Here is a 17,678-nt window from a genome sequence, read left to right as displayed (position 1 = left end):
CTCCCCTTAGACGCACACGGGCATCTCGGCAGGACTGCACTGTGCGCGCCACAGCACCTGTGCTGCTCCACAATCTGTCCTTGCCTCCGCCTGCAGTACCCTCCTGCCTTTTGTCCACCTGCTGCACTCCTGCACTCAGCCTACGTACGTAGTCATCAACATTCAGATATTCAAAAAGGAAAAGCAAAAATTATAATTCCACTTCCCAGAGATACTCTGCTGGTGTATGGTTATCTGTACCTCTAGTTCTTTTTCTATTTATTTAGAGATATTGTTGCTCAGGATCAAACAGTCCACCCAAGTTTAGAGCATCCTTTCTAGGTTTCAAAGCTGTCAAGATTCCTTAAAGGGATTTTAGCTCATGATTATGGCTTCCCATCGTCAATATGGCTGGTACGCTTTTCTTCTTTCTTTTCTCACTATGAGTCTGTACCTTCATACACTTCCTGAGAAAGAACCAGGCTTTTCTTTCCCCTAGAATGGTAACTTTATTAGGACAATAGGCCTTGCCGCTAATTAGAGTTCTGGTTCCTCCATGCCCTACACTTGAGAGTCCCAAGACTGAAAAGAGATCACTGCTGTCAGCTATAGAAGCAGACCCTAAAAGGGTGAATAGGGGAGTTACTGAGGATTTATAGGGAGGGAGGAGGGGGATATATTTTCAGCTGTCACAGAGGAACAGTGTCCATCCATAACTTAAACAATTGCAAAATCTTCTCCTAATACCAAAGGCTCTTGTCTGCATATCTGGGCTCGCTCTCCACCCCTCACCTCCACCAGGCTAACTAGAGTCTTCATTAATAAATAGTTGTCTTAAAACAAGGTTGATCCCATCTTGGCCTGAGAACCAGTCCTGGATTTAACACTTGCCTCTCTGGATACACGTATCTATTTTCCTTACTTGGAGACCTTGGTCTGTTTCTTCCTGGATGTCTCTGTTTAAAAATTCAGTGTGTATGCTGGAGAGAGGAAGCGTAAAAGATTCAAGAGTCTGCAAAGATTTTTCTTTCCCTCCCTTCTCCCAATGGGTGTCATGCTGAGTGGCCCATCAGTAGAAGTCTTTGGCTCTCTCTGGGGAATCCCGAGCTCCACCAGCCCCTCAGTTCCACTCTGTACAGAGAAGGAGCGATGAGCAGCGGGGTGCTCACAAGACTGTGAGAGGTGGATCACATCTGTGGTGACGGGTCCAGCTCCATGGTCAGCAGAATCGTCCTTTCCCCTGGGTATTTGGCTTCTCTGGGCCTTGCGTGGCTCTTTGAGCCTCACATCCATGGGATTATGCCTTCTCCGTACCTTCTCCAGCCTTCTTCGCATTACAGTTGGGACATTTCATTGGTATTCCCTATCTACTTCTACCTCTTCTCTCCCCACCTCTGGGTAGACATGGAATCTGTGGCTAGCCTTGATTTAAGAGGTTAGATGATATCTTCAATCTGCTAAACAAAGCTTAACAAAGACTCCCATCTGTACAAAGCTCACTTTCTTTTGGTAGATTAAGCAACCAAAGAGTTTTTTGTTTGTTTGTTTTTTAGCTATTGGTATCTTGTTTGTACTGTCACCATCTAGAAGTTATTTATCTTATCAAGTTTTTTGAACCCAGACTTGATTCTCATTTCGCTTATTTTTATCACCATAGACCTGTCACTACACTATCTTATCTGAAAGGGACTGGGGGATTTAAAGGCAGAGGCTGCTTCTGTCTTTGGAGCTCTGAGAACTACATGCCCCCACAAGCCTGCTTCCATCCCCGTTGCTGTACAGAGTGGATATCCTAAGGGGATATCAGTCTAGCTGCAGCCTGCCCTAAAGAAAACAAATTCCTCCTCACCCCCAGGGCTAACCCACTCTACCAAACCACTCTGGGGAGGAAAAGCCCTGGTGATTCAGGCTGACATGTGAACTCACTGACAGCGTCGGAGGCCACCCACGGAGAGCTCAGAGTAATTTACAGAGTCATCCACATAAGCCAGGGTCAGAATGGCATCTACTTCCCAGAATCCAAAGGGTCTTCAGTCTAGAAGAGTGCCTCAGCTCTTCCACGCTCGGGGTCTCCTTGCTGGCCTGAATGCCCACTGGGCACCATGAAACTCAATGTGTCTAGAACCCAACTCCTAACTCCTGTTTTTTGCTGGACTTTTCTTCTGGGACTCATTCTTACTTTCCTTCTCTGCCTCCAGCATCACCTCTTTCCTCTAACCTTAGTCCTAATCTAACTAGTCTGCTTACGTAGTGTCACTTAACCTGCCTTCTCTTCTCTTGCAAGCCAGTGTTATCGCTTCTGAGACATGGCAGAAGCCTAAATGGTCTCATGACCCCAGCCTTAACACTCCAGAGATATCTTACACATCCCTTCCAGCAATATCATCAAAAAGTATATTCTGATGACAAGTCCACTGCTTACATGGATTCCTGCTGCCCGGCTTCCAGGTCATCAGTACCCAGGCCACCCTCTCCCCTTGGTGCTCAGCTTCTCGCAGTCTTCTGTGGCTCTGTAAGGCTCACATTCAGGGACTTATGCCTTTTTCCATTGCTTCTTCCTATCCCTGTTGAGAGAGTGTTTTATTGGCATTCTCCACCTCCTGCTATTTCTCTTCCCACCTCTGCCACCCCACCTCCATCCACATAAACCTGGAGTTAGTGGCTGCCTTGACTAAATAGGTTAGTCAATCTGCTAAAAACCACAGAACAGAAAAGCTCACTTTACCCTAGCAGAATGGCCTCCTTCATGATTTGGTCTCTGCCTGTCTCTCCAGCCTGTTTGTCCACTGTGCCCTTTATTTGCACCCATATTCCAGTCCTACCAAACTACTTATTTTCCAGATGCCCCATGTTGATCGATTCCCTCGGCCTGAAATAGACCACCTCCCCCTTGAACAACTGGTAAACTTGCAGGCTCAGCTTAAACATTGACTTTCCCATGAAACTGTCTTGATCTCCGAAGCAAGAGATGATCACTCCCTGGACAATCATATTCCTTATCCACCTTGAGTTTTAATAATTACTGTTACCTTTTTTTCAATGTATGAGTCATGATAGAGCGATTTAATTGTGTTATATCTGCTAATTCCTCAGGAAGAGCATCTTTGAATACACACATTCTGTCCATTACTGCAGTCTTATATATTGCCTCTTTCCATTTTGCTGGGCTTACTTAGATATCTTTGTTTTGTGACTAATATATTTGGTATTTAAAATTTTTGTTTGCTGATATTTAGAAATGCAGTTGATTTTGTAGTTTTATTTTTATAACCAAACGTCTTGCCAAATTTTCTAATCTTCTATGTGTGGATTCTTTGGAGTTTTCTATGTAGACATTCATCTGCAAATAACAAAAGATTTAATCCATTCCAATTTTATATCTTCCATTTCTGTTTATTGCCTATTGTATGGTCCACGACTTCTAGTACAATAATGAAATGCTTAATGAAAGCAGCGATAATAGGTAACTTTGTCGTGTGACAAAGATAGTGAACTGTTTTGTTAACTTAAAAGTCATCTCCTCCTCTTAGTCTCTGGGTTGTTTTCACTGCGTTATAAAAAGTTGCCTCATGGTGTTAATCACTAGTGAGCATTAGGACTAGCTCACATGTGAAAATACCAGGTACCCTCAAAATAAGCTACACTGTCACACGTGAAAGTGCCTAAGAATCACCAGGGGAGTTTATTAAAACCATAGATTCTCAGCTGTTCCCCTAACAAGCTTGACTCAATACCTGTCCCAACCCTTGGTCTGGCACTTGCCACTACCCTTATCTGTTGTTATTGCTTTCTTAAAAATATAATATCCTATTCTTTAGGGATCTCCCCGCCCCATCTAGGATATTTTAATTGTTTTTGAAGTTTTCTTCTTTCTATAGAGTCTCTTTTTCCCCTCGTGTGCTTTTTAAAAAAATTATTATTATTAGTTCTGTGTCAGTTTCTCCTGTCTATGCTTTCCTCTGACTTCTGGTGGTCCTTAGTTGCCCACTGATTTGTGAGTAGAGCTGTTGAAAAGCTGACAGAAGTTCTGCACACTTAGGTAGGGCTTGTCAACGAGGGCTCCATTGTAGTGTAGTTCAGGCAAATCCTTGAGGAACTCCCATGTGTTCTTGTCTTTAGTTCTTGTTTCTTGGGCTGGTCAGCTTCCCTGGGGAAGAATCCTCCATCCGCCTGCCCTGGAGGGTCTAGGCCCTGGTGCCAAGGCCTGATGGCTGGATAGAGGAAGTTCCGTCTGTTTCAGAATAGTCTCCCACTTTCATCCCTTCTACAGAGAGAAAGCATCAGGCCTTGTACTAGAGGAGCAGAGGGCAGTTGCCCCACCGCAGAGAGGTCCAGAGCGTCTCACTCACAGATTTGCAAGTGCTTTCTGGTTTTATACCCACTTTCGTCCACACTTCCAGAGGTACCTACTGCCCCAAATTCTGAGACTTCTGGTGCATTCTGCAGGGTAAATCAGGTTGCTTCATAGCTTTTCATCACTGGCTTAGAATTCGGCTTTCTTAGGACTACTAAGTCCGTTACTGCTTATTTACCTGCTTTGCAGCTTCCAAAATTTGTTACAGTTTTCTCCTTTCTTGTTATCTTAGGCTGTGTTTTTGAAAAATCCCATTAATACTGTTTTAGTAGAGTTTCAGAAGAGACTGGAGCTACAAGCTTTTATTCAATTTGTCATCATTAACTAGATGTTACCCGTACTATTTATTAAAAAAAAAAAAAAATACCCTATTCTTTTTCAGATTTTATGGCTAGGGTATAGATTTGGTATTCTAAAGCCATGGTATAATCAACTGGATGGCCTTCTCAACTTTCTCTCCGGATATTAGACACATAATTCACTTTGGCGTTCTTGATTATCTTAGGCCTCATTTCTAAGAAAATAAGAGCTTAGTCACTGGACTAACAAAAGTTAAGTCTCTCAAGGTGGCAGTTCAAAGGACTCTATAGGCAGGAAACCTGATTGTTCAGCAGGCTGTGGGAGGCTCTCCCCAGAGCAGAATAGAGAGGTGGGGCGTCGGTGCCTCCCACCAGTGAGCGTAAACTGAGGCAAAACTGTTTCAAACATGTAAAAGTGGAGTTGTCTTCTAGACTGTTGAGTAACATGTCACCATGTGGAAGAGGAACTCATTCCTCTGCCTTGGGAGGGACAAAGAAAAGTAGCAGTTTGCCTGGTGAACAAGAGATCGCAGGACATTCCTGGAAGGTGAACACAGAAGCATGACAGAAGGTAGCACATTAAGGAAATAGCAAGTGGATTATCTTTGCCCTTGCTTGCCTTTGGGCTACTGTGGGAGGGACGTCTATAGACACAGCAGGGTGACAGGTCTTGTGGATCCAGTTTAGGAGTTCATCCCAGGCAAGTGCCCTCCTCCAAGAGCTGTGTCATCTCAGGTGTTGATGGATTTTAATGATAATATCTTAGTACTTTCTCGAGGATGTATATTTTTTTTAATAAAAGAGTTTTAAAGATGCCAACAAATGAACCCTGTGATTTTTTAGGGCAGCCTGTTCTCTAGTCATAGGTAGGCCTGTCTTACGTGACAGGACCTGTGAAATGATTGCCTATACCCATATTTAAAATAAAATTTGTGCAAGTTGTTTACTACCTGAATTTCAGGAAAACATAATTATAGAATCTTTTTTTTTTTTTAACTTCAACCTGATAAAATGCAGACACAAAACATGTGTCCAATGGATTTAGGAAATATCAATGACTTTGTGAAGAGTCAAACTAAATTGAGAGCAGCAAGAAGGATTTTCTTTAATTTCTTATCTCAGTCAGTGTCCTTCAACCAGTGGGGATCTAGGACCCTTTAGAAACTATGAAGAAAGCTATGGTTCCTGTACCCATAAGAACTCCAATACACATCCTCCCTAATTTTGCACAGAATTCCAGAGAATTCTCAGGGGCTCTGAAGCCCTACCATGGGCCCCACTTGGCAAGCCCTGCTGTAAGTGAAGGCTGGTAACCCAGCCAGTGCCGTACTGTGAGGTCCTTATCAGAGCCTCATGTGTTCAACCACGTTCGTCCAGCACCATGAGCACCATTTTTCCTCATTAGGCATGTAATGAGACCTAACTCTTCTGAAACTGCACTCAGACACAGCCCCTAGCACATTCTATAACACATGTGTATAATAAAAAATAAGCAGTAACGACTGCCTAGAGGTTCAGAACATCTTCTTTCACCTGCTGATGTTTCTGAATGTTTTTTAAATTTGATGATAGAGCTGTGTTACCAAAGTCATTCTAAGAACTGATATTGAGGAAAGCAGCTCTCTAGAAGCTTCCTAGGGCCAGATAAGCAAAGAATTTCCACCTATCCTGTTCCACAATTGGCTATTTCATAGTTTATGAGTATAAGAAGAAACAGAACCTCGTTAAAGGCCCTTTTAAAATTGGCCTTAACATATTCATATACAAACAATCCCAGGTCTTGGGATTCCGAGGGGTGATGATGGTGGAGGAAGAAGGAATGTGGAGTGCTCGTGCTGGAAGACCAAAGTGAAAATTCAGTTTCCTCTCAGAAACAGGCTTTGCATTGGCACTGGGGACAATAGAAATAGAAGCCAGAAGTCATAGTTTATTTTGAGGATGTTGTAAAACAGCTGTCCCACATTAGATGATTGTGTTATGCAGGATTGGGGAAGTCCTGGGACTACACTTGTGCTCTGAACTCCCCTCTGCCATCGTATACCCCCAGGCCCCAGGCAGCACAGTCTTTCCTGGCTGTTGCCATATATATATATATATATATATGCTCTTATTCCACTCTGATCCTCTCTTATCCCTAAAATAATCAGCATGAGCAGAATGAAGCAGATGGCACAAGCCTTCTTTGGCATACTGGCAGATCTGTATCACTCACTCAGTATTTTTAGAATCAAGGGGACTGAAAATTATGTCCTGCGTTGTTTTGGGGGAAGACTTACTATCTAGGGTGACGAGTGTTACAGTAGTACTGTGTTTAAGACTCAAAGGCATCTGTACAAGTCACAAAACAGACTAACTCTCATCAGTACCATCACTTTGTCAGTTCTCTTTAGGATTGTTGGTGGTTTGCCAAATAATAGAAAGTAATCATAAGTCTGTTTTAAGGACGTGGCCAGAAAGTGCACAGGTTTCAAGCAAAGAGTAGAATCATCAGTATACAGCCAGTCCCTATCAAGTGCATGGTCATGAGAGAGGTTGTATATATCTGCACAGTTTATTTTATTTTTTTAAATAGGTGAGCTTTAATCCCCAGCCACAAAGGGTATGGTCTGTTGCAAAAGACAAATTTTGTTTTTATAGACGTTTTGTATCATGATTATAAAGTGATTATATCATGAAAACAGTGCAAATATTTGTATTCTAAGGTCCATATTTATGAAGTACACTGTTATGGTGACTGAAATGTTACCACTATGAATTTGAATTCATACTTAAAGACTTTCCTGAAGAAATTAAAGGAAGTTCACTATCACATATAGATGCTCCTTGACTTATGGTGAGTTTATCAGGACGTAATTGCATCATAAATTGAAATGCATTTAATACACCTAACCCTAAGTAAGTTAAATGAAATAAAAATTTCAGTCTCTCAGTGGCACATTTTGAGTTTTCAGTAGCCATCATACGTGTGTGTGTGTGTGTGTGTGTGTATATATATGTATGTAAAACATTTACATCATTACAGGAAATTCTTTTGGACATCACTGGTCATCCAATAAAGGAAGAGTTGGGGAGAATAAATTTACTGAGATAAACTGAAAAATATATATGTAGGGAATTGGGAAGTATCTGAGAGAAACACAAAACCCTCCCCACCAAACCAGCTCCTTCTCCAAAGTGATGAGTGCTATTTTGAGTTCAGCTATAAAGGGTAGGAGGAAATGATGCCTTTCAAACTTCATAATAATCTATGTATGTTTTAATCTTTTTAAATAGACCTGGAAAGAACACAGAGCAATTTCAAGTGAGTGAGGGTATTTTATAGCTGGGCCAGTATCATGGCCAGACAGATGGATGAGTAGGACAGACCATGGGGCCTGGTAGCATGAACTTGGCATGGGAGATAGAATTCCTACAAGGAATTATCTTGTTCCCAGTGAGGGCTGCTCAGGCATGTGCAGGAATACTAGAAGGAAGCAAGGGGTTGGGGGAGAGGAGTTTGGGCAGAGCCAGGACAGGAGCCCAGTTAAAGTTGCACTTGGTCGCAAAGGAACAAGATATCTGCACTGCTAGAATCAGAAGCATCAGAAAAAAGGTTTGGTGCCAAGATGCTGGCTGGGGATGCCTGTGTGTCCCTTGCTTTGGGTGAGCGCTGAACCTTCAAGTCAAAGCGCTTCAGTAAGCATTAAAGGTTCCATGTGGGCGGGGCAGGACGATGAGGGGTATTTGCCTGGTGCTGTGAACTCTGACCAGACACTAAAACCATCCCAGACAGGAGATGAGGAATGCTACACATTTCCTGCAATGTTTGCTAATTAGAAAAGGAATGTTACGTATGTCTATGTACATGTGCTATGTATGGATATCTTTAAAGATGCTTGAACTGTTGTTATAAAAGTTTCATCTAGCTAGACTTCAGCTTTCTGATCTGAAAGTAACTGGAAAGATAAATAAAAATTAACTTTTAGCAATAAAGAGCAACTCTAATGACTTGGCAATAAATGAATGACTTCAGGGATCAGAGTTTAAAGACTTGCTGTGAATGATCAGTTTACCATACGTGCCCTGCTGACTTGACAAAGTTCAGAAAAGGCTGGCCTGTGTACAGAAGCTACTCAACGTATTTAATGTAAGCAGATAGTACTCTAAGTATTTGGCACTTGGAACGGTAGCATCCCCTACCTGAGAATTACTCCCTCTAGAATAGCGCGGGACTCTAGTTATCCAGGGTTTCACTGTATTGGTCATGATGCTGCCTCAGATACTTGAGGTTCCTCAAATGATGGCCTGAGCCTGGTTTCCAGTGACTTTGGCTGGGTTGGAAGGGTGATGAGACAGCTTGAGTTTGAGGAGGCACAGGCCCACCTCCTAGAAGTGGCCTCTCAACAGGTCATTGGATTGGCCCTCTGAGGTGGGGCTGGGGAATGAGCAGATGTCCCCACAAACAAAAAGGGAAGATATTAGTAGAACAATTTACTAGAAAGTGGTATGGACAAATCTACCTGTGGCCTGAGCCATCTGTTTTGTGTCCATGGGAATATTTGTCCCCCCACATCAGTGCAACCAGACCAGCTTTACTCATGTTTTGTTTACATCAGTCCTTGTGCGAAGTGCTCTTACAAACAGTTAACTTTGATGTATTCGAGTTATTTCTTCTTATCTTCTCATCCTCTGGAAGTTTAAGCAGGTGTCATAAACAACTTATGCTAACAGTGAGCAAAGAGGAAAAGCCTGTGGTTTGAATAAGCAAGGGTGATTTTTGTTTCTATACCAGTAAAACACTCAAACACACTGGGGAGTTTTTTCCCTTTGACTTGGTCAACTGAGCCTCACACTGACCTGAAATCGTGGTTTGAAGTAGATAATATTCAGTCTGTGGAAAGAACTGTCCTTATCACAAAGGAAAATGTGCCTCATCGGTCCTCAGCACATTGGCTGTTTGCTTGACTCCTGGCCACTCAGGAGAAGCACAGATGGGTGGCTTTATCTGCACAAGGGCCTATAGAAGGACACCAGGAGGATGGAGGCTTGCGCTCTGTCAGAGCCATTTAAAGGAACAGGTTGATTCTGGGTAGTTGATTCAGAAGCAGTAGGTGAGGAAAGCATCATTTTCAAATGGCTAATGCAAGGAAACTGTTCCTCTTCTCTCCACAGACAGTCTGGTGATCCAGGACATGCCTCAGCTCTAGTGATGCAGGTGACCTTCCTGCTCCTGAATCTCATCTGTGCCTCAGACTTTCTCCCCCAGCTTGAGACTGCGTATGAACTGGGATGTGGGGAAGCAGGGAGCAGAGCTAGTGGTGACTGAGGGGCCCACAGTGCTGCATCTCCCTTGCTCTGGAGTTCAGCTGCAGAGACTCTGCTAATGTGCCGGGCACCATCCCTCCTTTTGTGCTTAAATGGCACAGCATTTGGGCAGCATATCTGAAAAGGAAAGTGTGAGAAGCAAAGCCCATGGCCACGTTCCCCTGCCAATTATGTGGCAAGACGTTCCTTACCCTGGAGAAGTTCACTATTCACAGTTATTCCCACTCCAGGGAGCGGCCGTTCAAGTGCTTGCAGCCTGAGTGTGGCAAAGCCTTTGTTTCCAGATATAAATTGATGAGGTGAGAGGCTTTAGAAAAGGTATGCACTTTTACAGGTACCTTTAAATGACCTTTCTAGCCCTCAGACCACATGCTGCAAGGGGAAAGGGATGCAGGATGTGGATGCATTTTCGCCTTTTAGGGACTCTTTCGGTGATTAGTATGGTTTTATGTGACAGTTTTGCTGTACAGCGTCAGTTCATTCTTTCAACAAACACTTCTTGTGTACCTGCACTACCCCAGGCGTAAGAACAGAAGGATGAAAAGCCCCACGCTGGGGAGATGGTCATGCCAACTCAGTTGAAATGCACACTCGGCACTTGGGCAGAGCTATGCAGGTGCAGGATGTTCCTCACCGCTTGGTGAGACCTGGAAAGGCTTCTCAGAAGGGGATAGTCTTAAACCGTGACATAATGAAAAGGAGGTGGGCAGAGAGGAGGTTCTGGGAAAGCCATAAGCCTTAGCTTCCAAGTGCCCGCGTACAAGGGGTGGTAGTGGAGGGCGAGCGGGTTGAGGCTGAGAATGTAGGCAAGAAGGAATTGGTGCCTTATCCACCATCTGAAAGGGTTTGTTTCTATTCTGATGAGTCTAAGTAGTGAAGCAACGTGATGTGATCAGGATGTTAGAAAGATGACTAGTAATTTGGAGAAGAAGCAAGTAGACTCCTTTGAAACCCGTTGTAAGAGTCCAGGTACAGAATGCAGAGGGCTTGTCCAGGTCCTGAGAGTGAAGTTGGAGAGGAGGAAGTGCCTCCAAGCGTAAGCTTTTGAAGCGCAGTTTCTCAACTTGGATTGAAAAGTCACCCTTAAAAGTAGAGTTCAGTTGGGTGTACAGATGCTGAGTATATGCATTTAATTGGATTTTCAGAGGCATCCATGATAAACCAAAAGATAAAAACCACTGTTTTAGTAGATGAGTCCCTTTTAAATATATATATATTATTATATATATTATATATATGTCTGTGTATATATATATACATTTAATCTACATTGTTCCTGAGTGCCTCTTGGGTACTCACTTCCATAAGGGAAGTGAATATATGTGATGTGGTAGTGTCTGCCTGCAAAGGATTTTTATAACATAGAAAAGACAAAGTATGCATGGGATAGATGAGTTGCACAGTAGTCTGGTTGGCAGCGAATGCTGTGTGTGTTGTGCTTGTGCTACCCCCAGAGCCACACACGCATGGCTTCCACAACTCCCACCAGGGTACGCCGCCTTTGATACTGGCTGAGGGAAGTGTGCTATTTGCCTCTAATCATCACAAAATTAAAGCTTCAACTTTCAGATCAACTCACAAGCAAATGCATTGGTGAGAGTCAAAATTTAGCATACAAGACTTTCCATCCTAGTGGTATTAACACGGACCATATTATTATTAAATCTTGGAGTGAAAGAGTTGAAAAGAAGATATAAATTTTACTCCTAGCCCTTAAAATACCACTGTTATAGATAATGTAATATAGTAATTGGATTTTTAAAATAAGTCCATGCATGCTTAGGTATTTTAAGATTTCATTGTCTTCCGTACATAGGCCACTCTCTAGTTATCATAAATAGAAGTATTGAGTGCCTGTTGTGTGCACCGATTTTGTTGCAAAGACTCCCTGTTTTGCTTCCAGCTTCTCGTGTGTGTAAGGGAAACATCCTTACCCAAACACTGAAAGCATGTTGGCTGCAGCTGAGCCACAATGAGAGCACTGTGACTGTGGATAAAGACCCAAACACATATAAGGAGTTCAATATTTGGAAAAGACAGTGGAGCTAACAGATTACTGGAATGAGTAGACTAAGTTGGGATTACTGTGGTAAACCACACTGAAGAAGATGTCTTAAGCAATACTTAGGAGGTGGTAGTTCTGAGCAAGGGAAGTGACTTGTTCAGCTAAGGGTGCAAAGTGAGGCAAAAAGGGAAACAGTGTCCTTTATGCAAGAACCGCCTGCCTCACCACGGTCCCCAGCACTTCTTGCCTCTCTGGTCTGAAGCAGTGATCTAATAAAAGAATAGAAGAGTGATGAGGTGGCAGGATGCTTCAGGTTTTGCTTGAAAGAACGATAGGCAGCATTCCACCCATTTCCCATCAGTTGCAACATAAGCTCCATCTTATAAGCAGAAGTTGAAGGAGAAAATAACTGACTTGCTTAACCAGAAAAGAGAACGTGGGTCTCAGTACAGCACACAATGAAACCAGTTAGGTGGAGACAGCAAAGGGCAAGAAAAGATGGTTTGGCAGGGCAGACTGAAGTCCATGGTTGGAAGTCCTAATGTGAACAGTCACCCCTGATGAAATCTAAGATCACTGACATGACTAACATGACACCCAAAGATGGTAGCATTTGCTGCTGACCATAAGACATACTGAAGCTGGTGGTTTCCTGGGTTGTGAGGTAAGGAGAAGTTGACGGAAGGAAACAAGTTGTTGAAGTAATTTCTGCTATAAGATGATAATGTTGTAGATTGGGACAGTTGCATGAGTAAGTGAGGGATACATTAAAAGGGGAAGAATTGGATGTCAGGCAAAGAAAAGAGTCCAAAAATTCGGAGAGATGGGAGCTGGTGAAATTTGAAAGGTGGTGATCAGTTGTGTCAACCTGTGTCCCACTCATAGGTAGTACAGGTGTGGCACTGTACATAGGTAGACAGGAAAGAGTGCATAGGAAATACCAGGTCCAGAGTTGTTAACCTGGTATTGATCCATCCATGGATGATAAATAAAATCCAATCAGATTAAAATCCTCCACAAAGAATGGGAGAGAGGCAAGAATAGAAAACCCAGGACAGCTTTACAGTCCTGTTTACTAGCACTGAGCCAAGTGGAAAATAGTTTAAATACCAAGTTTGTAAACCCGTGCTCCCTCGTATTTAATCCTGCGATACATATGTGGGTATCGTGTAGAACAACATGGTTATTTGCCCTAAAAACCCTTTCTGCAACGTATGAGTTTAATACGTCTGGAACACGGAGACAGTGTAATTTCAGATCTCTCACACATGTGTTGTGTTGGCTCCTGTCTCTCAGCATTGCCCCTGTCTTACAGTACCCATATGCATGCCAAGCCTTGGTGTCCTGCGGGGATAAGATGGAACTTAACTTTTCTTTTTATTCCCTCTACATAGCAGGCTACTTTTTTTGAAGGAAGAGAAGGTGGTACGAGATTTTGCTTTATTTTTAAGAAAATGAAAGTTTGATTCAGAGCAGCTTCATATTTTCTGAATGGCTTCCAGTCTACCTCTTAGTGGGGACCACCACTGTCTTATAAACAGCTGCTATTATAGACCCCTTGCCAACTCTACCTCTAGAAAAGGATTAGGAATGGACAATGTAGGGTAGGTGGGTGGGTGAAAGGTATAATTAAGTGCACTTTTGACTTAAACTGCCTTAAAAAAAATCCTATCTTTTTAAAAGAATGAATTGTTTAGAATTTTTTTTTGTATCCAAATCACAAGCTCAAAGGGTACAATTGCATTTAGATTGTCAGAAGGAAAGCTTTAGCCTCTGAAGACAAGTTATCTCTAAAGGAGATAACTGTCATGAGGGGTATGAAGCAACCTATGGTATTACCTGCAAGCCCCAAGTTGTAAGGAAGGATTCTTTTATAAGAAATACTAACATATAGCACTTGGTGACTTAGTTATTAAAATCAACCTTTTAAAACTTTAAGGGCTTCCTTTTATACCACTGAGTTTGTAAAAACCAACATAGAGTTTAAGTTTTAGGAATCCAGTGGAACGGTGATAGAGATGGGATTGTGATGGCTTTCCAAAACTAATTTGTGCTTTACAAATATAAACATAAAATAGCTGTTCTGAAATTCCAGATTGACTAGGATGACTGTGGCTTATCCCTGAAACCAGTGTTGAAGGAAAACTTGTAACTGTCATTAGGAGTAGCAGCTTAGTCTTTCTAGAAAAAGTCCTTTTGAATTTTGCCAGTGAAATTACTAGTGACCTTTAGGAAGTGGATTGAAGGTGTCCAAGAGGGAACTTGAAGAAGTGGAGACGGGGGCTGCGTACATCTGAGACGACAGCTGATAGGAAAGAATCACAGGGAGGAAACCAAGACTCAGCATAGAGCTGAGGCACGAGGATGAGACTCTGGGTCCAGCCGGACACTTATGAGATTAAGCATAGACTCTTTAGGAGGTTTATGCCTATGGCCTGAACTTTTTGTCTCAATCAGTAGCACACAGGAATTATATTAGGAACAATAACTTAAAACGGGGTTTAGGGGGTTCTGCGGAGAAGGCAAACTGGGTCACTTTTGGAAATTTGGGAATTTCCAAAGAATATAGAATGCCTGTTTAACCCCTTCCTGAAAAATATTTTTCATGATCACATATTTTTAAATACTTGTATTTGTTTATAAATCTGTTTGTACACATTAGGAAAATGCATTCTTTTAAAGAATTTTCTTTATAAGTGTGAGAATTGCATTGTGCCTTTTGTAGTGCTTATTTTTTAATTATAAAATTTTATGTATTTGAAAAATTTATGAGTATTTTAGAAATGAAAATTATACCAAAAGGCAGAGAAAACTATTAACGTTTTGATTTAATATTGTTTCTATACCTTTCCCTCTGCCCTTAAAACAACTCTGTGTTGCGAAATTTTTCCTTCTGCTTCTAGGCACATGGCTACCCATTCTCCCCAGAAATCTCACCAGTGTGCTCACTGTGAGAAGACGTTCAACCGGAAAGACCACCTGAAAAACCACCTCCAGACCCACGACCCCAACAAAATGGCCTTTGGGTGTGAAGAGTGTGGGAAGAAGTACAACACCATGCTGGGCTATAAGAGGCACCTGGCCCTCCATGCAGCCAGCAGTGGGGACCTCACCTGTGGGGTCTGCTCCCTGGAGCTAGAGAGCACTGAGGTGCTGCTAGACCACCTCAAAACCCATGCAGAAGAAAAGCCCCACAATGGAACCAGGGAGAAGAAGCACCAGTGCGACCACTGCGAAAGATGCTTCTACACCCGGAAAGACGTGCGACGCCACCTGGTGGTCCACACAGGATGCAAGGACTTCCTGTGCCAGTTCTGTGCCCAGAGATTTGGGCGCAAGGACCACCTCACACGGCATACCAAGAAGACACACTCCCAGGAGCTGATGAAAGAGAGTTTGCAGGCCGGAGACCTTCTGAGCACCTTCCACACCATCTCGCCTTCATTTCAACTGAAGGCTGCTGCCTTGTCTCCTTTCCCTATAGGGGCCCCTGCCCAGAATGGGTTTGCAAGTAGCTTGCCAGCTGAGGTACACAGCCTGACCCTCAGTCCCCCAGAAGCAGCCATCCAGCCTATACAGCCGCTGCCAGAGTCCCTTGTCTCCCTGCACCCCTCAGTGTCCCCCGGCTCTCCTCCTCCCACCCTTCAGAATCACAAATACAGCACCGGTTCTACCTCATACCCCCCACTTGCAAGCCTGCCCCTCAAAGCAGATACTAAAGGTTTTTGCAATATCAGCCTGTTTGAGGACTTGCCTCTGCAAGAGCCTCAGTCACCTCACAAGCTCAACCCAGGTTTTGATCTGGCTAAGGCAAGTGCTGGTAAAGTCAGCCTGCCCAAGGAGCTGCCTGCAGATGCTGTGAACCTAACAATACCTGCCTCTCTGGAACTAACCCCCCTGTTGGGCTTCTGGCAGCTGCCGCCTCCTGCTACCCAAAATGCCTTTGGGAATAGCACCCTCACCCTGGCGCCTGGGGAGTCTCTGCCCCACCGGTTGGGCTGTCTGGGGCAGCAGCAGCAAGAACCTCCAATAGCTGTGGGCACCGTAAGCCTGGGCCAGCTACCCCTTCCCCCCATCCCCCATGTTTTCTCAGCTGGCACGGGCTCTGCTGCTATCCTGCCTCATTTCCATCATGCATTCAGATAACTGGTTTTTAAAGCCTATTTTTCTTATTCTGGAAGATGTTTTAAGAAGCATTTTAAACGTCAGTTACAATACAAGGAACAATTTGGAGAACAGGACTGGGAATATGGCTTATTCAGTGATGACTGGCTTGAGATAAGAGAACTCTTGAACTGCATGTATTGTGCCAATCTGTCCTGAGTGTTCATGCTTTGTACCAAATTTAATGGACGCGTGTTCTTTAATCGAACTGCAAATACCATCATAACCAACATCCAAAACAACGGCTGCTATATATAAGTGTTTGTCATATTGAATTTAATCATAAGCCATGCTCATAATGATGTTAACTAAATAACTTTATGTGGCACTGCCTAGTAAGGGAACTATGGAAAGGTCTGGATATCTCCAAATTGGGAGAATTTTTTAAATAAGAAAATAACCTTCATATGGTATATTATAACTAGGCTGTGTATTTTCTTTTCAGGGATTTTTCTACTTTCAGGGTTGGATGTAGTTTAGTTACTCTTATCATAGCCAACCTGTAGTTTTACAGAAACAATTTCTTGTGGAGCAATAGATTTCTCCATTTTAAAACAGCATTTTAAGTGTAGTTTGAATATTTTCCACAAGATGCTACAATGTGAGTTATCACTTCATTTATCTTAAAGACTAAACTGGTTGTCAGTTACATCTGACAGAAAAAAAAAAAAAAAAAAATCACTGTGTAACCAGGTTAAGTGGCAAAATAATCCAGGCGTCAGTCAAAGGCATTTTGCTGACTTTAATATTGATTATATTTTTAACAGGAATTTAAGAGAATATTACTGGAATTATATATATATATAAACCAAGAATTTGCTTTGTCTAGCTTAAATTACTACTCAAGCTGCTTAAGTTCCTAAGTATCGTTTTTAATCACCAATAAATAAATGCATTTGTAATTCATCAGTTTAAGTAATTATTAGCTTTTATTCAAAGAGGATTACATTTTACAATATAACTGTAATCTATCTCTTGAATTTGGTATGTTATTAATGATTTTAAAAATGTAAAACCTAACCTTTTTAAAAGCTTCTTTGTCTTTTGTTTTTAGAGGCTGTCTTTCTTTTTCATAAACATGTATCTTACATATAATAAACTTTACAAATCTTGCAATACAGCTTGATTCATTTTTCCATATAGTTACACCTGTGTCGACAAGAACCACACTCAGATAGAGATGGAAAACATTTTCAGCTCCCTCATGCCCCCTCCTGGTCATTTCTTCCCCCATGGAAACTACTATTCTGACCTCTACTCAGCATCTTTTAGAAACTTTATCTTTTTTTGAGTAAAATAATTATGATTTAAGGCAGAAGCTTACACACTTCAGTTAAATTCACAGCACTCAAGAACTTATTTCTCGAAACCCTGTATAACATTCTGAATCCTTCTGTAATGTTATGTAAGGTATTTCTGATGTATAGGTTAGAATACTAGCTACCAGAGTTTAGTCTACCCGGGGCTACCATGATCCAGTTTTACAATGGTGTTTACTATTAATTTCTAGGACAATTTAGAAATTTTATTCCTTATTGGGATTTCTTCAGAAAGTATTATGCTCCTTAAATCT

General features: G+C 42.3%; 1 protein-coding gene across 8 annotated transcripts in view; it reads left to right on the top strand.

Moving 5' to 3' along the window:
- Window positions 1-16,993, top strand: part of PLAGL1 (PLAG1 like zinc finger 1) — a 63,543-nt gene extending 46,550 nt beyond the window's left edge. For 6 of the 8 annotated variants that reach the window (XM_063096623.1, XM_063096621.1, XM_063096622.1 and 3 more), the window contains 2 exons: window positions 9,784-10,235; window positions 14,845-16,993. In XM_063096623.1, the coding sequence (XP_062952693.1) occupies window positions 10,084-10,235; window positions 14,845-16,087 (1,395 nt within the window). In that variant the 5' untranslated portion in view covers window positions 9,784-10,083 and the 3' untranslated portion in view covers window positions 16,088-16,993. The remainder of the gene's footprint in view (window positions 1-9,783; window positions 10,236-14,844) is intronic. The other 2 variants (XM_063096627.1, XM_063096626.1) reach the window with 2 other exon arrangements.
- Window positions 16,994-17,678: the final 685 nt, after the last annotated feature.

The sequence above is a fragment of the Cynocephalus volans genome, chromosome 5 (assembly GCF_027409185.1).
Source record: "Cynocephalus volans isolate mCynVol1 chromosome 5, mCynVol1.pri, whole genome shotgun sequence".
NCBI classification, from domain to species: domain Eukaryota; kingdom Metazoa; phylum Chordata; class Mammalia; order Dermoptera; family Cynocephalidae; genus Cynocephalus; species Cynocephalus volans.
Note: the sequence above shows the minus strand (reverse complement) of the source record. Positions and strands in the feature narration are given on the sequence as shown.